This window comes from Nomascus leucogenys, chromosome 4 (assembly GCF_006542625.1).
Source record: "Nomascus leucogenys isolate Asia chromosome 4, Asia_NLE_v1, whole genome shotgun sequence".
Taxonomy (NCBI): domain Eukaryota; kingdom Metazoa; phylum Chordata; class Mammalia; order Primates; family Hylobatidae; genus Nomascus; species Nomascus leucogenys.
In genome coordinates, this window is record NC_044384.1 from 91,861,599 (window position 1) to 91,883,285 (window position 21,687).

Genomic DNA, 21,687 nt, shown 5'->3' on the forward strand with positions numbered 1-21,687 from the left:
GGACATAACAGTAAGTGAAATAAACCAGACACAAAAGGACGAATCCGGTGTGACCCCACGCATATGAGGTTCCTGGAGCAGCTGAATCCATAGAGACGAAAAGTGGATGGTGGGTGCCAGGGACCAGGGCAGAGAATGGGAGTTGGTGTTTACTGGGGACAGAGGTTCAGCTTGAGAAGCTGGAAAAAGTTCTGGAGATAGATGGTGGTGATGGTTGCACAACAATGTGAATGTATTTAATGCCACAAACCATACACTTAAAAATGGTTAAGATGGTAAATTTTATGTGATGTATATTTGACCACAATTTGCTCAATGCACCATTGCTGGTTTGAAGGTGGAGGGGCCACAGGAGCAGGGACAAGGACGTGGGAACCTCAGTCCTACAGCCCTGAGGAGTTGACTTGTCAACAGCCTGAATGGTCCTGGAGGCAGATGCTTCCCCGGAGCCTCCCGATGACAGTGCAGCCCACCAAGGCCTGACGTCAGTCTGAGAGACCCCGTGCAGGGCACCCGCTGAGCCCACTGGGACTTCTGCCCTGGAGAGCTGCGAGATCATAAATGGGCACTGCTTGCAGTCTTTACATCTGTGCTGCTTCTTACGCAGCATAGAAAACCAGTGCAGCTTGTGTCTGGGTGGAGCCCACCAGGGCGTGGACCACCAGTGTCTTTCAGTCTGCCCTGGGCTGCTGCCTCCAGTGTGGCTTCCTTTGTGCTTGCACCCAGCCCGTTCCCATGGAGGGATTTGGTGAGCTACCCCTTACCCTTGCATCTGTTCCCAATGGAGCCTGACTCTCTGGCTGGGCCTTCACTCCCTCCCCTCCTCACAGCTCGGACCCTCCCCTCAGGGATCCCATGAGGGCTGACAGCAGGGGTGTCTTCACCTCTGTGGGCAGGCAGGTGGCAGGAGAGGGGCAGAGGTGCAGCATCGTTCTCCTGCAGCCACCGAAGACTACCGGAGCATCCTCTTGGACCAATAGCCTCTGCTTCGGAGCGGAGACAATGTGCGGGTCCACCCTGGGAGCATCTGAAGAGGCTGGGCTCCTGAGGCTGGCGGCCACATGCTCTGAGGAGCAAGGGGATCATGAGGCTGTGGTGGAATGTTCTATAGGGGACCTGTGAGGCTATTGTGGAATGTTCTAGAGGGGATCATGGGGCTGTTGCAGAATGTTCTAGAGGGGATTATGGAGCTGCTGTGGAATGTTCTAGGGGGACTGTGAGGCTGTTGCGGAATGTTCTAGAGGGAACTGTGAGGCTATTGTAGAATGCAGAGGACCCAGGGAAGGGGGCTTGGATGGCCAGGAAGAGCAAGTGGGTGGGTTAATGGGCATGGCAGGCAGAGACAGGCCAGGCTCCGTGGGGGCAGGAAGAGCTGCCTGGCTGCGGGTTGGACCCTCCCTGCCCCCTAAGCATGAGGAGCTCCGGGGTATTCAAGCATAGAGATCCTGGCCTGGGGCTGTAATCTGGAGGCCCAGAAGCATCCATCTCCAGGTCTTGGTAAGGCCTGGGGGCAAGCAAAGGGGGGTCCCCATGTGGGCCATGGGGTGCGGTGCATTGGGTCTGGAAACTCTCCAGGTTTCCCACCCCACCCTGGCACTCAGCCACCCCCAAAGCGTTTCCTCTACAGCGTCAGTCTGGGGCTTGGTCTTGGGGCTCCCTCCTAGCAGCTGGCAGAGCAGATGCCTCTCGAGCAGAGCTGGAGGACCCTTCCAGAGAGGGTGGGGGCAGGCAGGGGGCCCTACCGTGGGGCCAGGGTGTATTTGCCCTTGCGGTCCAAGCTGCAGCCAGAGCGGATGGCAAACCACAGGAAGGAGCTGAGGAGCAAGGCGGACACCTGGGAGGGAGACACCCGCGGCTGCCCCCCTGCTCCAGGGTGGAAGCGCCCCTCCCCAGGAAGCATCAGGACTCTGCAGTGTAAGGGGGCAGCCCAGCTGCAGGAGGCAGGCACTGTCACACCAGACCAGCTCCCTGAGATTGGCAGCCAGTGAGGCCCAAGACCAGAGATCCTGTCCCAGGTCACCCTTCCATCTGACTCGGGGGCTGGGCAGGCTGAGGGGCAGGAGGTGGGAAGGGGCAGTGAGGGAGGCGAGGGGGTACCGTGAGGGCCAGGCCGATGCTGGTCAGGCTGGAGGCGACCTGCTGGTGTGTCCTCAGGAAGCTCCGGATGCCCTGAAGGCAGTCCTGTGAGAGGGCAGCAGGCATGGCACCCGCCATGAGAGGCCCTCCCTGCCTGGACAAGCGGCTTCTGTGGGGCCACAGAGCTGCAGCGCCCACCTAGGCCAGTGCCAGGGCAGCAGGGCGGCGGGTGCAGCACATTCCTAGGAAGCCCCCAGGACTATAGGGAAAGGCAGTACAAGCAGGTGAAGCCCAATGGGACAGGGCTGGCCTCTGTGGGCACCCGGGCACTGCCCTAGGCCCAGCTGGTGCCGTCTCCCAGCTGTCCTGAGTGTCCATGTTGGGCCACACATTGGCTCCCCTGGGCCGGGCCACTTCTAATTCACTCTGGGTTCCCAGCATCCAGCTCGGGGCCAGGCACAGCACCTTGGTGACCAGAGGGCAATGGCTAACAAGGAGGGCAGGAAGCCAGCTGGTGGAGGGGTGTGAGGGGGGTCCCTGCATGGTCCCAGGGTCCTGGTTCCATCCCGGGCTTCCAGTGCCACCCCAGGGCATGGCACCCAGAGGCATCTTTCCAGAAAAGGGAGGTGGCAGGCCTGTCTCTGAACCCTGGAGATGGTGGCAACTGGGGCGGGCTGTGGAGGCCTCCGCAGTGTCTTAGGGCTCACCCTTCTGTCCCCCACAGGCAGGTCTGCCTCCCTCCCACCCATGCCTGCCCATCTGGGTGGCTCCGTGCCTGCTGCCTGTGCTGGCTCTTCGGGCTCCCCAGGAGGCTTTGCAGTCGGGCCCATGGCCCCGCCATCCCAAGGGTGCTTGAGGCAGGCCCTCGCTCCTGCTTTTCAGTCAGGGGACCTGGGGTCTCTCCTTGGGTGGCACAGGGGTCCTGACTGTTAGTCCTGCCCCCGATGCTGCTGGTCCCTCCCCAGCACCATCCTCAGCGCCAGCCCTTCTGCCCTCAGAGCCTGGGCTTTGGCTCCACCCCTCACCAGGCCTCCAGCCATTTGCTCTCCTCCCCTCTGTTTCTTGGAGGGTCGCCAGGTGCCTCCCACTGTGAGATAGGGTGGGTTTGTTTCCAGGACAGTAGGGGAGGGGAGCGGGCAGGGGAGCAGGGAGGGGGCAGGGTGGGCTGGGGGAGGGCTGCCGGGCACCAGGAGAAAAAGGGGAGGGCCCAGTCTCTCCCAGGGCCCTGGGGAGGAAAGGCTTCCTGGCCTCAGGCCCCGCTCCGTTGTTGCTGAAGCCCTGGCCACACCCTGGCCTACGCAGACCCTCCAGCCTCGCTTCTCCTCCTCCGAGTGTGCTTCAACTCCTTCTGATGCCCCCCAGGACGCCTGCACCCTTCCCCTTAGACAGAGCCCACCACGCCAGCCCTGCAGCCCTTGGCACAGAGCCCTCATGGGTGCACTCCAAGAGGCTCCTGTGGACTCAGCTGGCCTTGGGAAGTCCCCAAGCTGGAACTGGCTTGAAGGAGTGAATGGTGCATGGGGCCTGCGTCCATCTGGGCGAAGGGGCCTGTGTTTATGTCTTGAGCCCAGCCTGGCCAACCGATGGGCTTGGTGTACCATGAACCCTGACTAGCCTCTGATCACACCAGAACCTTCCCTGGGCCCTTCAGCAGCAGGTCCCAAGGGTCTGGGGAGGCCAAGGGATGGGGCGGGAGGATGGCCCTGGGTCTCAGGGTTGGGCCGCAGGGTGTCCAGCCCCCGAGGGTCTTGCCTGGCCAGCATCCAGGTCCCCTCCTCACCTCTCTTGCCGCCTCCTCTCCCTGACACAGGTCAGCCTCTGTGCTCCCCAGACGGCTGAAAGGAGACCTCTTCCCACAGCACAGAAACTACAGGAACAGAAGGGAGGGAGTGGTGATGTGCTCCTGAGACCCCAGGAGGCGGGCAGCACATATGGGGAAACTGAGGCACCACAAGGATCCAGGTGGGGTTCCCTGCAGGCCAAGGCTGGGGCTATGGGTATTGCAACTGCTTCTGCTGGGGGCTCCAGCCATTGCGCAGCGGGGCCCTGGTGAGGGGAGCTCTCTCAAGCCGTGCTGCCTGCCTGCTGGTGACAGAACACCTGCTGGAGCCAGGCAGCTTCCCCGCCCTGCTCACAGGGCCTGTGCGCTGTGCGTGCTTTTTTTTTTTTTTTTTTTTTTTTAAGTAGCAACAAGGTCTCCCTATGTTGCTCAGGCTGGTCTCGAACTCCTGGGCTCAAGCAATTCACCTGCCTCCACCTCCTCCCAAAGTGCTGGGATTATAGGCGTGAGCCACTATGTTCGGCCCCGTATTTGCTTTAATGCTCTTGAAATCCTTCAGTGTTTCTGAATACAGGGCCCTGCCCTCTCATTTTGCACTGGGCCTCGAGAATCTGGTAGGCGGCCCTTTCCTGGGCGACAGAGGATTGGAGCTTTTTGCCCTCAGCCCTGAGGGGCAGCTCTGGCCTGCATCCTGGAACCCCCTTGGTGCCTGGCCAGACCTCTCACAGGCCACCCTGTGCCTGTTCTCTGAACTGCAGTCCAAGCAGAAGCTGACCGCCCTGCCACCCAGCCGCCCCCACGCTCACCACATCCTGGATGGCTGCCAGCTCCTGCCGCCGGACGTGGGATGTGCCTTTCATCGCCTGCTCATATACCAGGTCGTAGGTGTCCAGCATGGTGTCCTCCACCTGCACCAAGAGACCACAGGGAGGTCCTGGCCCTGGTGGGAGATCCAGGGACACAGCCGCCTCCCCACAACATCCCAAAGGCTGGTGGGCCCTTAGTACTGAGTGACGTCCCAGCACCGCCCTCCTCGTAGCAGGTGGATCTCCCCAAAGGGGAGCCTGGGTCCCTGGGCAGCCAGTCACAGTGCTTCCCAACATCAACGGTGGGGCCTTCACACAATGGCTGTCAGAGTGGCCCTCCTGCCCCCAGAGGGTCCTGCAGGATAAAGCAGATGCCAAGCTCTGCGTCTGCCTCTGCTGTGGTCTTACAAGGTCGGCCCAGGGAAGTTTCCATCATGCTACTGTTGACCTGGAAATGGGGGATGGGGCAGGGCCTGGTGGAAAAGGCTTGAGAGACCCTGTGCCAGGACCTCAGCTCACAAAAAGCTGGGGGATTCTAGGTCTTTCCCAAGAATCACTTGGCTGCCTTCCGGAAGCCTGGGCAGCTGGGCTCTGGGTAAGGCTTTTGACCAGAGAAGCCTTGGGCACCCGGGGTCAGATCTGGGCGGATGAGGCCACTGTGGGGCAGGGAGTGGAGAAGGTGGAAGGTGACAGGGCCTGGCTGGATGTGCTGCCTGCGCTCCACACCCCAACAACACCTGGACCTCATGTCTCCACCCTCCTAAGCAAGATGCTCTCCCCTGCCAAGTTACTCCTTCAAAGACAAACTGGAATCTCGCCTCCTACAGGAAGGCTTCTGTGACTGCTCCGGGAGTCATTGGTCTCCTGGCACAGGGCGAGGCTCTCTTTGAGGTCCCGGCCCTCTGATATCTCCTTCCTGCCTCAGAGGCCCTCAGTTCTCCCCCAAATGCCATGCTGACAGTCAGGACACATGGAGGGGATGCTCAGCAGCTGCCTCAAAGGGCTGGGGGAGAATGGAAGCCCCAGGCCCACTCTAGCCACTCACACCTGCCCTCCAGAAAGGAAGGGTGGCTTACGGCAGTCCTCATTGCACTGGGGCCCAGCCCCCGTGGCAGGCCCTGACAGTGGCCAACTTGGCGAGCAGTGGGCAGTGGAGGCTCTCGGTCAGCCCTGCCCAAGCCTGGAGGCCCCAACAGGAGTCAGATGGGCTTTCCAGGCCAAACTTGGCTCCTGACCCTAATGCATCCCTCCTATTGATGGCTAATAAAAGTCAGACCACTCTCCGTGAGTCATCCCCGACTCAGCCAGCCTTATCCTCCCTGCAGTGCCCTCGGCGGGGCAGGCACCAAGCTGGCCACACCACTGTCGGCCTGGGCGGGGGCCTTGTTCAGCCTCAGCGTCTGTGAGTGTGCAATGGGGGTGGAGTCTGGCCTGGCCATTGTGTCCTCGTGGGTGGAGGTCCTGGTGAGGGCTGGAGGCCCGGCGGAGTGGGCCTGGGGTTGGCTCGGACCTCCCCTCCTGCTTCCCTCCCAACTCCAATGACTGTTCCCATTGTCAGGCGCCTGCCATGGCCCAAGGAGGACACAGGTGCCTCTGAGGCTCTGAGCAAGGTGTCATTATTACCACAGCATGGGCGAGAGTGACAACTCCTGCTAGTGGCTGAGGGGCCTGCTCTGCCTGCCCTGCCTGGCTCTTCCTGCCCTGCCTGGCTCTTCCTGCCCTGCCTGGCTCTGCCAAGCAGCTCTCCCCACGACTGGGGAAGCAGAGCTCAGCGAGGTAGGCCTCCCGCCCCAAAGCCAGTAGCCTGGCCCTGGAGGGCCCTGGAGGCCAGGCCGGCCACTCTCCACGGGGCCTGGGCTCCTAGGTGGTGCTTCACCATCTGTCTCCATTCCAGGCTCTGGGGACTCTGAAGGAGCCTGGGGCCTGCGTTTCTCAGGACACGTGGGGGCAGGTGCTTCCTGACAGGTACCAATGCACTGAGCTCTGTCTTCCAGTGCCCAGGAGGTGCTTCAGAACAAAGACCTGGAGCAGCAGGGCCAGCACAGAATTCCCGGCTGCTGGACCCACCCGTTGTACTATATGTTTCTCCAACCCCTGCCCAGACTGAGGCCTGAGGGCCAGGGGTCCCCGCTGGGGCTTTTCCCCACCACCAGATCGTCCCTGGTGTCTGCCTGGGCTTGGCGACCCCATCCCGTGTCTGCTGAAAGTGCTCAGGTACAGACAGGTCCTGAGCGGCGGGTGGGGACCAGGAGCTGCAGGAGGCCTGTGGACCAGCCCCACAGGTCCAGAGCCGGCTCTGGCCTGAGCCCACTCGGCGGCTGGAGGATCCAGGGAGGGAAGTGGCTCCAGGGTGGGGCCAGACTGCGAGGGCGAGGCTGCACCCCACACTGCTGTACTTAATTTGAGCATGAATTATTCCCGATGCAGACTCGTCCGGGGACAGGGGGAGGGTTGCCGCAAAGTGGCTCTCAGGCCTCGAGGAGAACGTAATTAATAGCCCTCAAGCTCCACATTCATCCCTGAAGCCTGGTCCACGCCTCCTGCCCACATAAGCATCCCAGGGAAGTGGCAGCCAGGACTCCCTGGGGCAAGGGTTGGGGAGGGGGAGGGGCACCCCACTCTCAGCGCTGGGCCAGGGTCTGTGGCCACAGGGCACCTCCAAGGGCATGTGGCTGGTCCCTTCCCTCCTCTGTCCTCTGCCTTCCCATCCGCAGGGCCGCCACATGAGTCACCCTGACCCTGCGTTCAGGACACCTCAGTGGCCCTGTGGGGAGGGACAGGGGGAATGGGGGAATGGGTGAATGGGCCGGGCTGGGCTCTGGGCCCCCGGCTCTCACCTCGACGTTTCCGGTGCCAACAGCTTGGGGCCTTTGGCCTTTGCCACTGTCTAGGCTGCCAGCAGGACCTTGTTGGACAGGGAGCCCAAGGCTGAAGCCCATTCGGCTCTGGTGGGCCCTGAGGGTGGAGGCCAGGAGATGGGATGTGCAGCTGCCCCTCCTGCTCAGGGCCAGGGCCCTGGCACCAAAGCTACTGCATCCAGACCCAGGACAGCTTCGAGCAAGTCCCGTGTCTTGGAGGACCAGCCTGGGCAACAGGGCACGGCAGGAGGCATGCAGGTGAGGAGGAAGAGTCTTTGCACACACCTGGCCATTCCCACCCATGCAGCCCCTGGATCTCGGCACTCCCTTCACAGAAAAGGAAACCGAGGCCCGGGAAGATAAAGTGGCTTTGCCCAAGGGCAGCCCAAGGACACTGACTTCATATTCAGAGCTCCTTCGCCCAGGCCACCTCCGTGGCCACCAGGCCTGACACGGATGATGCTGGAAGTCAAGACCCACTGGGAGGGGCAGAGGGGGACCAGAGGCCCAGGAGGAAGCCCCAGTTCCCTGCCTGAGGTCAGGCAAGGCCCTGAGAACTGACCCCTGAAGGGCAGCTGGGCGCACGGGCCAGACAAGGACCGTGTGTGGGGGATGCTGCCTGGGGCTGGGACAGGCCATAGGTGAGCCTGGCTGGGGCATCTATCTTCTTGCCCCCACTTCCCTTCCCAGAGAGCAGGCCCCAGCTGCGTTCTGTCCTGTGGCCCCTGTATGGCCCCCTCCCCTCCAGAATTGTGGCTCCACGATCAGAGCCATAAACACACAGAATCATGGGGCATGGGCTGCAGCTGCCCCAGATGAGCCCGGGCACCCTGGCAGCTGTCTTGACCTCGGCCACCCACACTGTGACCCAGACCTGAAATGAGCCAGACCACCCCTCAGTGAACAGGAAGCGTGAGGCCAAAACACGGGCCTGGCCCAGCTCACCACCCTGGTAAGACTACTGTGCCAATCCTCAAAGCCACAGCCCTCTTCTGGGGGCTCAGCCCCTCTGGGATCCTTCTGGGCCTGAGAAAATGGTGTTTCTCCCACCTGGGTCAGGCGGTTCATCCCAAATGATGCCAGGGGTGAGCGGGCACTTTGGGGCCAAGAGGCTTTGTGGTAAGCCTGGAGCCCCAATCCAGCCCTGGCACTGCCAGGGTAACCTTGAGCTCCCCCCATCCCTAGAGGGCCTGAATCCCCCCATTTGCAAACCACGGTGGGGACCACCACACTCAGGCTGCCAGCACAGCTCAAGAACCTGCACAGCAGGCGCTCTGCAGAGCTCACCCAGAGGACCTGCCTGCTATCAGCCTCGGTATCTCTCATGGCCAAGCCTGTGTTTGGGGGCCCTGGGCAACCAGGCACATGAATTCACGAGGCCACTAGGACTCCAGCTAGGGCTCCAAGAAATCACCTCTTGTGACCTGCCAGGCTCTCCTGCCCCACTCCATGACCCTGCCTGTGGCTGTCCCTGGTGCTACCCGGCTGCCCTGGGGGCTCTCACCGGGTCTGGCTCTCAAGGGGAAGGTGGGGCTGGCTCTGCTACCAAGCTCTCATTGTCTGCTAGGCCAGGGAGGCCTCCTTCCTCTCCAAGCTGCTGGCCTTTCCACGGGGACGCCCTTGGCCCCTGCCCAGGGTCAGCTAGGCCAGACCCTCCTCCAGGCAGGTCAGCATCCAGGACGGAAGGATGGGTGGCATTCCGTGGAGTGGGTGGAGGCTGCGACACCCCAGTCCGCGGGTCTCCAGGCCCCTTCCCTACTGGCACTGTCTGCCCCACCAGGCCTCCATCAGGAACGCCGGCCCTCAGGTCTCATTTTCTGGAACACTCTGTTCCTTCCAGTCAACCCCTAAGGCCAAGCCAGCGGCTTTCCTTCTTCTTCCTCCTCATTCCCTACCCCAAACCCGAGGGGGATCAGCTCAGGAGGGGGTGGGCTGAGGGGCTTCAAGAAAATGAGGCTGGGGCGAAGGCATGGGTACAGCATAGGTCCCTCCCCACCGGGGAGCTGCTGGCCCTCACCCACCTCCAGCGCTTGGACTCCCTGCAGCCTCAGGCAGAGGGAACCCAGGCTGCGGTCTCCCTCACCCCACCCGGTCAGCACAAGCCTGGAAGCTGGGGCTGCTCCTCCCAGGACTGCTCCCCAGTCCCCAGGCTCCCACTGGCTTACTGGGGGACCCTGCACTGCAGGGTAGGGCAGCTGGTGCTCACCTGGGTGGGGCTGTGAAGTCTCCAGAACACCACCTGCACCTGTGCGCAGAATGCCAGGGAGAAGCACAGGAAGCCCTGGGGGCAGAGCGGGGCTGGTCACTGTTGGGGGCTGGTCACTGATGGGGGCCGGTCACTGCGGGGGCTGGTCACTGAGGGGGGGCCAGTCACTGCCGGGATGTCAGTCACTGTGGGGGGGTGCGGTCACTGCGGGGGGCTGGTCACTGCGGGGGCCGGTCACTGTGGGAGGGTGGCCACTGCGGGGCGGGGGGTCAGTCACTGCGGGGCCTGGTGGGGCCTGGCAGGCCTGGGCAGGGCAGTGCCCTCAGGCTGTGCCCCCAGCGGGATGCTTGGTTGAGGTGTGGGTCTGAGCCCCGCTCCCCACTGCCTGAGAGGGAGACTTGGCCTGGGGAGAGCGTGGGCGCTGGATGCATGGGTTCCATAGCACCTTCCCATCCCCTTCCTTGGCGCTTTTTGGGAATTCGTCCCTTGTTCTCCCATTTTGGCCCCCAGGGGCCTGTTGATGGCAACACCGCACCCCTGCCCATGAGGGGCAGGGCGCCCCTGAGAAGATGGAGACCTCTGCCCAGGAAGCAGGGCTGCTTCCTGAGGGGCATGGACCTGGACAGGGCCAGACAGAGTCTTCCCTGAGCCTGAGCCTCTCCAGGGCTGGTGCTGTAGGCTCTTCTGTTTTGCCTTCTTTTCTGAAAGAAGGCACCAGCTAGCCCAGCGCTAGTGAGGCTTGGGACAGATGTGGCGCCTGCTCAGGATGCTATGCCCTCTCTCTTTGCAGTTGAGCCCACCTCCCTCACCTCCCTTTCTCTCCATACTCTGCCTGGGTCCCCATGGCCCGGCCAACCACTGTCCCCTCTCTCTCACTGATGCCCGTGCCCCTAGTCGTCGAGTGGGGCGTTCTCTGGTTGAAACGTCTGCTCACCAGCCCCCGGCACTTGCCCCGTTGTTCTCTGGGTCAGTGCTTCCAGGTTTTGAGAGCCCCTTGTGGAAGCTGAGGAACATGAGAGACCCCCTCCCCTGAGAGCAGACAGATGCCCCCGATACAGTTTTATGGATGGTGGCAGAGGTCACTCAGGCTAAGAACCCTGGGGATGTCCTCCCACTCAGGGTCTGGGCGGCTGCCTTTGCTTTCGTGCTGGTGCCCTGAGGACCTGGAGTACCTGACGGTGAGTCTAGCCGCCGACCAGGCAGCTCCCCCAGGAGTCCTGAGGCCCTGTTGAAACGCCAGCCCCTGCAGGCAGCACTGTGCCAGCCTGGGTGGTCCACAGGCTGAAGCAGGTTGGGTCTGGGCCCTTCCAACCCTGGGGCCCCATTCAGGGTGATGCCAGGAGCATGGGTGCCGGCGGAATAGACAGAGACCCACACATGCTGGCAGGTGGGCAGCGACAACGCTGGCATGCCAGGGGAAGCTGTGCAAGAGGGGTGTGGAAAGAGCTGGGGAGTCCTGCTGGCCCCCAAGCACAGGCGCGAGCATTGGGCTTCCAGCCCTGCAGGGACAGGGCGCTGGAGGCTCCCCATGGCCCTCCTGCCTGCCCTGGAGGCTGCAAGGCCTGATGGGGGATGGCCGGGAGCTGCCTCCTCCTCCTCTCTTCTCTCTCCTCCTCCTTCCTCCTCTTCTTCCTCCTATCTCCACCCTCCCCCTCTTTCTTCTCTTCACCTTCTTTCCTCTTTTCTCTTTCCTCCTCCTTCCCCCTCCTCCTTCTCCTCCTTCCCCCTCCTTCATCTCCTCCTCCCTTGTCCTCCCTCTTTCTCCCTCCTCTTCCCTTCTCCCCCTCCCTCCTTCTCCTCCCCCCTCCCCCTCCCTCTCCCTCCCCCTCTCCCTCTCCCTTCTTCCCACTTTTCCCTCCTTTTCCTCCTCTTCCCTCTCCCTCTTTCTCCCCCTTCTCCTCTTCCCTCCTCCTTCTTCGTCGTCCTCCTCCTCCTTGCTGGCTGAGGGCCACCGTCCCCATCTGGAAGCTATCACTCAATGCTGCCTCCCAGGCTTGAGGCCCTGAGCCAGCTCAGGGGACCAGCATTTTCCAGAAACCATTTCATTCCTCAGGAGAAAGAGCATCCACGGCCTCTCTCTCTCTCTCTCTTTCTCTCCCTCTCTCTCCCCCCCGCCAACCCCCCACGCAGAGAGGATCTTGGGCGGTGGATGGGCCCACCCAGACCTCCCCAGGGCCTTCACCATCAGAGGCTGCTGGGTGGTCAGGTCTGCCCTGGCCATTTTCTTTCTCCTCATTCTAAATGGAAATAAATAAATAGATACATAAGCGAATTGAATGTGCTTCCTTGGGCAGCACTGCCAGCTCTGCTTTCTCAGCCCAGCAAGCTCTTTCATTTCCTGTGCGAGAGGCCAGCTAGGGGAGAGGCTGGAGGGGTGGGGGCAGGCAGGAAGGGGCTTTGCGGGGAGCATCCAGGCGCCCAGCCCACTGGAAAAAATCTTTCCACTCCCTGCTCCCCATCCCTAGCCCCTTCACTTGTGCTCATGCATGCAGACACACACACAGATGTGCCAGATGCAACACGCAGACACCACACCCGTATGGCAACAGGGGCAGGTGAAGACCGGTGACAGATACTTGCACACACGCACACACACACACACAGAGGCACCTGCACATGCACACACACACTCATGCACATGCACACACACGTATATTTGCACACACATGCACATAGGTTCACCTTCATGCACACACATGCATGCAGCTCAACGGGGCAGATCTCTTGACTGGGGTCTCCCAGCTCCCTGCTGTGGCCATGCTGAGCTCACCATCCAGGCCGGGTCTAAGTGCACTGGGGCTTGGGGGGTGTGCTGGAGCCCACCCAGCTGGGACGGGAGTGTCCTCAGGACCCCAGTCCAGTGCAGGCATCCAGCTGGGGGCCTCCCAGGCTGCTCTACAAGCCTGACCCACATATCAAGTCACCCTGGCCTTGAGGCTGGCTGGGGACACAGAACCCGAGCCCAGGTGCTCCCTGACCACCTTGGCCACAGATCAGGGTGCTAGACTGGTTTGCGCACGGGGGCAGGGTGGGGTGGGAAAGGCTGGTGACCGGGACAGGAGCCCCGTGGCCCAGCAGCTGGCTTCCGCATATGTGGCCTCAAGCCCAGCACCATGGCACCCCCTGGTGGACGGTGCTGCAGCCCCAGCGCTGGTTCTTTGTGGGCCTCTAGCTTAGACCTGGACCCCTTGGCCTGGCCCCGTTGCCAGCCTTTTCCTCCATCCAAGTGTCCCTTTGCAGGTCACACACCCTCTGGGGGGGCAGACTACCTGCCTTGTCATCTCCCCACTGGGGCCTCCCACCTGGCCCTGAAGCCAGATAGCACAGGCTGGGTTGTCCCTGCCCAGGCTCCTGTGCCCCGGAGCAGGAATCCTGGCTAGTGCTGGAGCTGCTGGGTCCTCCTCTGCCCCCCATGGGCCCACCCAGGGCTGGTTGGCCCGGCAGCAGCTCCAGGAGGTGACTCTATTCCTATTCTTGGAGACATTTGTAAACCAGGGTCATTAAACAAGCATTTGCTGAACTTGAAGGCTGAGGTGAAAACCCTGCCAGCCCTGGGGACCCGGGAGGCTCTACCCTCAGGGACCCCCAGAGGGGTCCAGCTTCACAGGCTAAACAGGGAAGCAAAGCCCCCAGCACAAGCTCCTCATGGCTGGAAAGGGGAGACGGGAGGCTAGAAGGACAGGTGGGAGCCCAGGACGCCAGGGAGGAGCCTCCCCAGCTGGGGTGAGAGAGGAGGGCTGTGGGCCCAGCAGGGGCAGGACAGGCGTGGGGAGGCTGCCGCCAGGTAGGGTCTGCGATGACCATCGAGGGCTGGCAGGGACCAAGACAGAAGCCCATGGGGAGGAGTAGGAATGAGGGTGACAAGGGGCCACTGCTATGGGGTGGGGTGGAGGGACCTATGGGGCCTCGGGGCTGGGGAGACACCTCCAGCAGCTGGGAAGGAGGGTGTGCAGCTCAGGAGAACCCAGGCTGGAGAGCTCAAGGGGCATTTCCCTTGCCTGGCCTGGCCTCGTCTGAACAGGAAATGGGATGCTCCCTGTGCCCTCCCAGAGCTTGCTGGGCAATAGAACCAGATCCTCCCAGGGACTTTGGAAAGGGCTCCCAGGGTGAGGAGGGCCGTCTCTCTCTTTCAGGGCTCCTATAGGAACCCTTGTTGGGCATGTAGATGACAGGGTCAGGTAGAGCCTGGTGGAGGGGCCTTGGTTACCCAGGTGGGGGGTCTCGGCTGGCCAGCATCACTGGGGCCTCTGTTTCTGCCTAGACACTCAGGTGTGGGGGTGATGCGGAGGTCTCTGCTGGCCAGCATCCCTGGGGCTTCTGTTTCTGCCTGGTCACTCAGGTGTAGGGGTGGCGCACAGCCCTGCCAGCTCTTTACTCCTTCCTGATTCTTTTCTGGGGGCCTGAGCATCTGGGAACACAATGAACTCACCCCCGCCATGAGGCCCTGGGCCTCCCTCACAGTGGCTGCAGCGCTCAGCACAGCTCCCAGAGTCAGGAGGCCCACGAGGCTCAACCCCGCAGAGAAGGCTGGTTGGGAGGAGAGAGGAGGAGTGTTAGGGGTGCCCAGGACAGGTCCTGAGTGCACACAGCCTGGGTGTGAAATCTAACTTGGGAGTCAGGGGCCGTGCGGGACTCCTGGGGGGCTCTGAATGGGCCTGTCTCTCCATCAGATGGCACTGAGGGAAGGAGGAGGGAGGTGGGACTCATTCAGCCTGGGGGATTGCCCCTCCTTCCCTCTTTTCCTCTCTGCCCTCCCTGCCTGTGGGGCTATCTTAGAAGCCACATGCTCCCTGCCATGCCCTAGTGACAACTGGCCGGACTGGAGCTGTAATCTTATCAGTCCGGACCTGGACCTGGGCCCCAGGCGTCCCCCTCCAGGGAGGCCCTGGTCCTAGGACTTGGGGAAAAGCATTGGGTTCTAAGGCAGCAGCCCTGACCTCCTGGGCCTCAGTTTCCCCACATTGGCCCACCGGGCTGCAGCCCTCCTGGGCCCCCTGAGCTCCTGCCTGAGAGTCCCCTGCAGGTCTGGCTCCGGCATCCCCTCATCAAAGGGGCCTTCCTCAGCCTTACCCCTGAGTGGCCCCAGCAGGCTCTGGCCCTGGCTCCCGCTCTCTGGATGTTGGATAAGTCGCTGCTGAGTCTCTGCAGGGAGGCGTCTGGCTAGAGCAGCCCCCACCTCCTCCCCACCCACATCCCAGGTCCTGAGTGGAACATCAGCCACGTGGAGCCCTCATGGACCTGCTGTGCCCGGCCCCAGGCCAGTCCCAGGGACTGAGCCCTGACTGCACACAGCCAGGTCCTGACCCTGCCCAACATATACCCACACTGTGCCCATGCTCCTGTGGGGCACAAGAACCAGGCAGGAACACCGGCTGTCACCCAGACCCGAGGCCCCGCCCGGGGGAGCTAGGACTCCATGGCAGCCCCTCCCTGCCCCTGACCACCTCTGGCTCCTGCCCAGGGCCTGGCACCATTCTGACTGTGAGATGTCCAGCTGGGCTCCTACCAGCCACCCTTGCACCTGAGGCCCCTCCCGATGCAGCCAGGCCTGGACCTCACTTACCCCATTGGTGCATAGCCTGGTACGGGTTCTTCTCCAGGAACGCTCGACGGATGACAGCAAAGTGGGCACCAAAGTAGGTAAGAGTCACCATGGTGGCCACAGAGAGGCCCAGCAGCTGTGGATAGGGCAGACTCAGAGTGTGGGGCACAGGACAGCCACAGGAGCAGGGAGCTCGGCCCCAGGGGGCAGGGCTGGGGCTCTCTCCAGCTTCCTGGTCCTGTGAGAGACAGGCTCAGCTGCAGGGATTCCCAGTGTTTCTGTGGAGTGGTCTCAGGGGACCTTCACTGCAGACGCCCCAGTACACTCACAGGCACCCACACATGGTAGACGCATACACACACAGCCCAGCTTCCCCAGACACCCAGGACCTCTGATCATTCTGTCTACAGAGTGGGAGTCAGCCCCACCCCTTTGCCAGCACCCTCCCAGGCAAGAAGGGGAGAAGATTCCTGGAGCCTGGCAGCCAGTGCCCCACCACCCCAGCTCACCCCAGGCCTCGGCCCCACTCAGGCCTCCTCCAGGCTCTGTGCTGCCTCTCAGGAGGAGAGATGGGGCTGCCCATGGCAGTCACTGCCTGCGGCTGTCTGCCACCAGGAGCCCCAGGCACATGTCTGCAAGGGCAGGACAGGGACAGTAGGGCTGGTGTGTGTGTCAGGGGAGGGGTAATCCCTGTGGTGAGGCCCTGCCACCCCTCACCCCTGCTCACTCCCACCCACCACCCACTCCTGTCCGACCTGCCTGTTACCAAGATAAAGAAGCAGGTGACCAGCATCTGGCATTTGGCAACTCTGACTCGACTCCAAGGCCCCATGACGGTTCCCCTCCTCTCCTCTCCTCTCCTCCTCTCCCCTCCCTTCCCCTTCCTGTGGTTTCCAGCTGGGCAGGGGCCTCAGACCGCAGCTCCCTGCCCAGGAGGTAGGCTGCATCCGCCCCTCTGTCTGTCTGTCAACATCGCCCTAGGACTGAGCTGTTGGGTGCCCCGGAAGAAGGGCAGGCAGGAAGGGGAGGGGCAGTGAGGTTGGCTCCCCCCACCACCTCACCCTGGTGCCCCCAGCCCAGCCCAAGACACCAGGGCATTTGCTGACATCTGAGGCCCTTCCCAGGAAGACATGGCCTCGTTCTTGGGTTCTTGGTGTGGCCACTGAGGACGGCGCTGAGAGGGGGAATGTCATGGGCAGGGCCGGGTATGGGATGCAGAGGAGACGGCGCCCGGGGAAGAGGAGGTGAGCTCCCCGTCCTGGGAGTGAGCAAGTGTGGACTGGGCCTTGGGGACGTAATCCTTGGAGGAATTTGGATGGGGTCTCCTTGGAACATCATTATTGAGATGTTCTTAGGAAACACCCTTTGAAATGTCCTGTGACAGCTTAAGTTTTGAGAAGGTCATTGGTTTTAATGCCTTCGTGGGAGGCACTAAGGGATATTTTGTTGCAGAGCCTTCTTGGGGTCACAGGGGTAGGCTGGGGCCTGGTTCACACCCCCGTGGGGCCTCCAGGGGGAGGCTTTGTAAACCTCGAATTTGTAATTACACCAAGCCATGTAATTACACGTGGGTGGGGGCAGCGCTTCAGCCCCATTGCAGGCAGGTTTCCATGGGCCTCTGGGGCAGGGTGGGCCTGAAGAGGGTGAAAGTGCTCCAGGTGAATCCGCCATTCAGGCACCACTCCGGGCCCTCCCAGGGAGGCTAACGGGCTGCTCTGCTGGCCCCACGGTGCTGGAATTGCTCCTCCTACATTTGGTCAGGACCTCAGTGAGGGGGAGGGGCCCGGAGACCTGCAGGCATGGCAACCCCAGCGTGGCTGTGGGAAGAGGGCCCAGCTGCCGCCCGCTCAGGAACGCTGCTGGAGGAGCTGCTCAGGCCACCTCCTCACTCCCTCTGCGGAGAAGCAGGGACAACCAGGACCCCCGTCCAGCCCAGCACCCCCAGGCAGCACCCTCTGCAGCTCTGGCCCCCAGGAATTCCCACCCTGAGTCTGTGGGGGCTTGTGGAGACCTCAGATGCCGGCACCCCCAGTGTCACTTCAGCTGGAGGCCTAGGTGTGGCTCAGGCTAGGGTGCAGGTATGAATCTAGGGGTGGCAGCAAGAGTGAAGGTACCAGGTCTAGGGGCAGGAGGCCCCCGGACTGTGCAAGTGGCCAGCCCGTCCTCTCCAGGGAAGATGAGCTGCTCTTGGCTATGTCTGGCTCACCCCTGGAATTGTCTTTCTCCAACCTTGACCTCCCTGGAGCTGGTGAGGCGGGCCTGGAGCACCACCCGCTTCTGGGGCGCCTCTTCATCAGGTCTGAAGGATTTCGGAGCAGGGCGGGCCTGGGTTCTTGACCTGTTCTGATGGGCTCCTTCTCACACCAGCACTGTGCCCAGGTGGCCTCACTTGTCATCTCAAAGTGGCTTCAAACCCCCTGATAGGTAGATGGGAACCCCCGGCTGGCCCTCCAGAGACCAGGTCTGACCATAGCCCCCCTCACTGTGCCCCACCAGCGGAGGCAGGGAGCCGGTGGAAGCCCCACGCCCTTTGCTGAGCCACACCCTCCCACCCCAACATCCCCTCTGCAAGAGGAAGTGGCTTGTTGAGGGGAAGCCACTGTGCAGGCTGCTGCCCACCCCACACACCCCTGCCCACCCCGCACACCCCTGCCCACCCCGCACACCCCTGCCCACCCCGCATACCCCTGCCCACCCCGCACACCCCTGCCCACCCCGCACACCCCTGCCCACCCCGCACACCCCTGCCCACCCCACACACCCCTGCCCACCCCACACACCCCTGCCCACCTGCTCTAGAGGTGATGCCGGCCACTGGGAGCCTGGAAGGCCCCTAGAGCAGTGGGTTCAGCCCCAAGGAGCTGGCCCAGGAGGACAGCTGCCCCCACCCCTACCCCACCAAGGAGCCTGTCCTAAGGGCTGGGCCCCACTGCAAGCCGGCCTAGGGGCCCCTGGCTTTATTTCCAGGGAAGAGATCGGGCGTGGATGCATGTGCAGGCATGGATGTGTGTGCAGGCCTGGACACGTGTGCAGGTGTGGATGCGTGTGCAGACGTGGATGCGTGTGCAGACGTGGATGTGTGTGCATGCATGCGTATGTGTTTACCCGCCAGGGACTTCCTTTTTCCTCTCTCCTTCCTGTGAATTCCTGTGTCCCAGGTGCGCCCGCTCGCTCTGCAATGTGCTTACCCACCAGGAGGCCCCTGGCTCAGCAATGCCACCTGCAGCTGCCCAACCCTCCGCCCATGGCACCCTTGTTCCACCTGCCACCGCTCATGAACCTGTGGATCACCCAGCTCTGCACGGGCCTGCCTGCTGCTGCTGGCTCAGTTTACCTGGGCAGTGGCCCCTGGCTATCCGGCTGGGGTGGGACTTGGACTTAGAAGCAGGCCCCTCCTCTGGGAAGCTGTGTCCTCGGGCCAGGAGGTGGCAGCCTCTGCCTTCCTGAGACAGGGACAGTTTTTTGTCCATCAGAGGTGAGCAGCTGGGCTCTGGGGCCTGGAGCCTGGGGTCCCCTGTGCTGTCTGTCTGTGAGCGTGGCCCCTCCCACTGGGGAGGCACTCAAGAGCTTCCCACCTGCGCCACAGGGAGTGGGGCCTAGAGCTTGAAGAGACCTGAGGGGGCCACGTGGGCACCTGAATCTGGCTCCTCTCTGTCCTTTGCCCTGATTCTGAAATCCACATCCCAGGAGCTGCCTTTGCAGCCTCTCCTGAGCCCAGTAAGGAGGAGGGCAGCTCCCCTTCTGGATTACCCTAGGCCTGGGTCAGCTGGGTGCGCCCCAGGGGACCTTGAACCCCCACTGCCTGGGCAGCCCCCTTCCCCTGAAGGCACCCTGGCCTGTCCCTTGAGAGCCAAGACCATACTCAAACTGGGTTCTGGGCTCTGGGCACTGCTCTGCTCCCAACCAAGGGAGGTTCTGGGGCATGGCTGCCCGGGCCTTCCCTCTCAGTGCCATGGGCTACTGCCTCCGCTGGCCAACTCCAGTGGGCATTGAGGGGCACCCTGCTTTCCACCCCCCAGGAGCCTAGGCTCTGCCCTCAGTGAAGGCACAGGCGACCCAGGGATGGCTGCCCCTTCATAGACACAGCTGTCTCCCAGGGGAGTCTAAAGGGACCCCACACCTGTGTCACAGATGCCAGGGACAGACTGTAGGGGAGGCATCTCTATCCACATCCATGCTGTGCCACCCACTAGTATGTGGGGCTGGGCACCACCAAGCCTGCTGTCCTGCCTGGGCCACCCCAGCCTGGGCTGAGACTCGGCACCCCGTGGGCGTGGAGGAGTGGGGCAGAGGCAGGAGATGCCTGGGGTAAGAGCCAGATGCCTTCAGAGTGACCCCCCAGGCCTGGACAGGACTGGGGGCAGGGGAAGGGCCCGCTGGCAGAAAAATGCACATTGGACCCTCCCTCTAATGGTCCCCAAACCCCCTGTGCAGACAAGGCAGCCTGCAGGCCAGAAGCTTCCTGCCCCATTCCTGGTGGTCAGCGTGCTTTATTTAGCCCTTGATGAAGAGACTGTTTCATGACAAACTGGGGCAGTGAGCTCCTGACACCTTTAAAGCTGCAGTGTTGCCTCTCTCAGGAACCTAGAAGTGAACGCCCATCCCCACTCAGGCCAGACCCCGATGCTGAAGGGTCAGGGCCCAGGCCCGTTGCCAGGCTGCCCTCTCTCTGGGACAGGTGCAGGGACCCTTGGGAGGGGTGCAAGGTTGCAGAAGATCTTTAAGCAGCATGAGGAATATGGTGAGAGAAGGCTTTAGGAGGCGGGTTCAGTGTCAGTGTTTGCTATGGATAGAATCGTGTTCCTGCAAAATTCATAGGTTGAAGCCCTGCCCCCAATGAGATAGTGTTAGGAAGTGGATCTCTGGGAGGTAATTAGGGACAGATGAGGACATGAAGGTCCCTGGTCCCACAGAATTAGTGCCCTTATACCAAGAGACATTTAGGGCTCCCTCTTCTCTCTCTCTCTCTCTCTCTCTCTCTCTCCCCCCTTACATGCACTGAAGGATAGCTGTATGAAGACACAGAGAGAAGGCAGCCATCTGTAAGCCAGGAAGAGAGCCCTCCCGAAGACTGGAATCAGCAGCACCTTGATGTTGGACTTCCAGCCTCCAGAACTGCAAGAAATAAGCACCTGCTGTTTACATGCCCAGCCTGCGGTGCTTCCTTATGGCAGATTGGAGCTAACTGAGACAGCTCCCAGCACTCATTCATTCATTCATTCATTCACTCACCTCATGTCTACTGAACAGCTCTGGGCTGGCTCTGGGAAGCAGTGCATCACACACACTGCCCCCAGCAATGTGTGAAATATGTTTAGAGACAGTGGGCTACAGCGGAGAGGGTGGATGCCCTAAGAACCCCAGCAGTGCTGGTCAGAAGCACAGGCCTTGTTGGGCTGAGGCTGGCATGGGGTGAACCTGGGGAGCCTCGGGGGCAGAGGTGATAGATGTGGGGTGTTTCAAGGCAGTGAGACAAAGAAGGGAGATGGGTGGTGCCCCCCGATGCCAGGCTTCACCAGCCTCCCAACCCATGAGTGTTCACCCGCCTGGATGAGACACCTCCGTGGACTTGGGAGTGAAGGCGGTGAATTTGGGCAATGCTGGAGGCCATGCAGGTGGGAGGTGGGACAGGGGCAAGAGGCTGGGGCCCAGGCAGGAGCCGACAGCCAGCCAGTGGTGCTCCCCTGAGAAACAACCTCAGTGGGTGGCTTGGGGTCTGCTGGGCTGTCCCCACACTGACACCCTGGCTGCAGGGCCCCCTGTGTCCCCAGTGATGGGTCTCGGGAGCTGTGTGGCCTACTCAGGGCTATCCCTGCAGCCCATGCTCTCTGGGTGACCAGTTGCCAGCAGCATCCCCCCTGCCTTGGGCGGAGGCTGAGGATCCCAGGGTGGGAGGGAAGGTGTGGTGGGGGCTTAGCCAATGCTGCCCAGCCTGAGGGTCCCTCACATGTGGACCGCACTCCTGTGTCAGCCAGAGTGATCTCTGCTTAGCGTGGTTTGAGGTGAGTTCTGATATCTCAAACGCCAGCATCAGGGCCAGGGCAGACAAAAGAAGAGTGGGCTGGTCAGGGGTGTCCCAGTTGGGAGCTCGCTCACAACCTTTAAGGAGGACAGGGCACAGCCCGGCGGGGGTGGCCACGAGGCCCTGGGCCCGTGGCTGAGATGGCAACTGGCACCGGCAGTGATTGGAACAGTCCAGCCCAGGGTGACCTGTGGCCTTGGCCTGTGGCTCACGGTGCCACGGGAGCTGGAGCAATGGGTGGCCTCCCTTGCCTGGTACCCAAGTGAAGGAGGACTGGGTGCCCCTGAGGAAGGACCTTGCCATACTCCTACAAATTTACATTATTCTTCTTTCCCCCAGTCTCCCCCCAGGGACCTGCAGCTGTTTGCTGGGGTGGTTAGTCTGGAAAGGGGGATCA

The 21,687-nt window shown here is 62.1% G+C and overlaps 2 protein-coding genes across 4 annotated transcripts; one reads left to right on the plus strand and one right to left on the minus strand.

The window, feature by feature from the left end:
* Positions 1-209: 209 nt before the first annotated feature.
* Positions 210-16,247, minus strand: TSPAN32 (tetraspanin 32). 3 transcript variants are annotated; one of them, XM_030810162.1, is made up of 10 exons: positions 16,035-16,247; positions 15,290-15,404; positions 14,156-14,253; positions 9,727-9,801; positions 4,663-4,764; positions 3,857-3,943; positions 2,098-2,181; positions 1,743-1,834; positions 885-1,066; positions 210-547 (listed from the first exon to the last, which is right to left on the minus strand). In XM_030810162.1, exons 1-10 carry the CDS (start codon positions 16,098-16,100, stop codon positions 486-488), a joined length of 963 nt encoding a protein of 320 aa, XP_030666022.1. In that variant the 5' UTR covers positions 16,101-16,247; the 3' UTR covers positions 210-485. The 3 variants fall into 3 exon arrangements, with proteins under 3 accessions (XP_030666022.1, XP_030666023.1, XP_012366868.2); XM_030810163.1 differs by lacking the exons at positions 9,727-9,801; positions 16,035-16,247 and having other exon boundaries at positions 486-547; positions 15,290-15,380; XM_012511414.2 differs by lacking the exons at positions 210-547; positions 885-1,066; positions 1,743-1,834 and having other exon boundaries at positions 2,098-2,541; positions 16,035-16,061.
* Positions 16,248-16,459: 212 nt separating this feature from the next.
* Positions 16,460-18,715, plus strand: C4H11orf21 (chromosome 4 C11orf21 homolog). Its single transcript, XM_030810164.1, is given in 3 exon segments — positions 16,460-16,512; positions 17,636-17,729; positions 18,464-18,715. Coding segments are annotated over 3 exon segments (399 nt in total).
* The last annotated feature ends 2,972 nt before the right edge of the window (positions 18,716-21,687 follow it).

What these genes read in the sequence shown, in the direction of transcription:
- TSPAN32 (XM_030810162.1), bottom strand. Translation starts at nt 16,100, where the DNA reads ATGGGGCCTTGGAGTCGAGTCAGAGTTGCCAAATGCCAGATGCTGGTC. An exon ending in GACTTCACAGCCCCACCCAG is followed by an intron (nt 4,765 to 9,726) that starts GTGAGCACCAGC and finishes CTCTTGGTGCAG; the next exon opens with GTGGAGGACACCATGCTGGA. An exon ending in TGGCAGCCATCCAGGATGTG is followed by an intron (nt 3,944 to 4,662) that starts GTGAGCGTGGGG and finishes CTGTTCCTGTAG; the next exon opens with TTTCTGTGCTGTGGGAAGAG.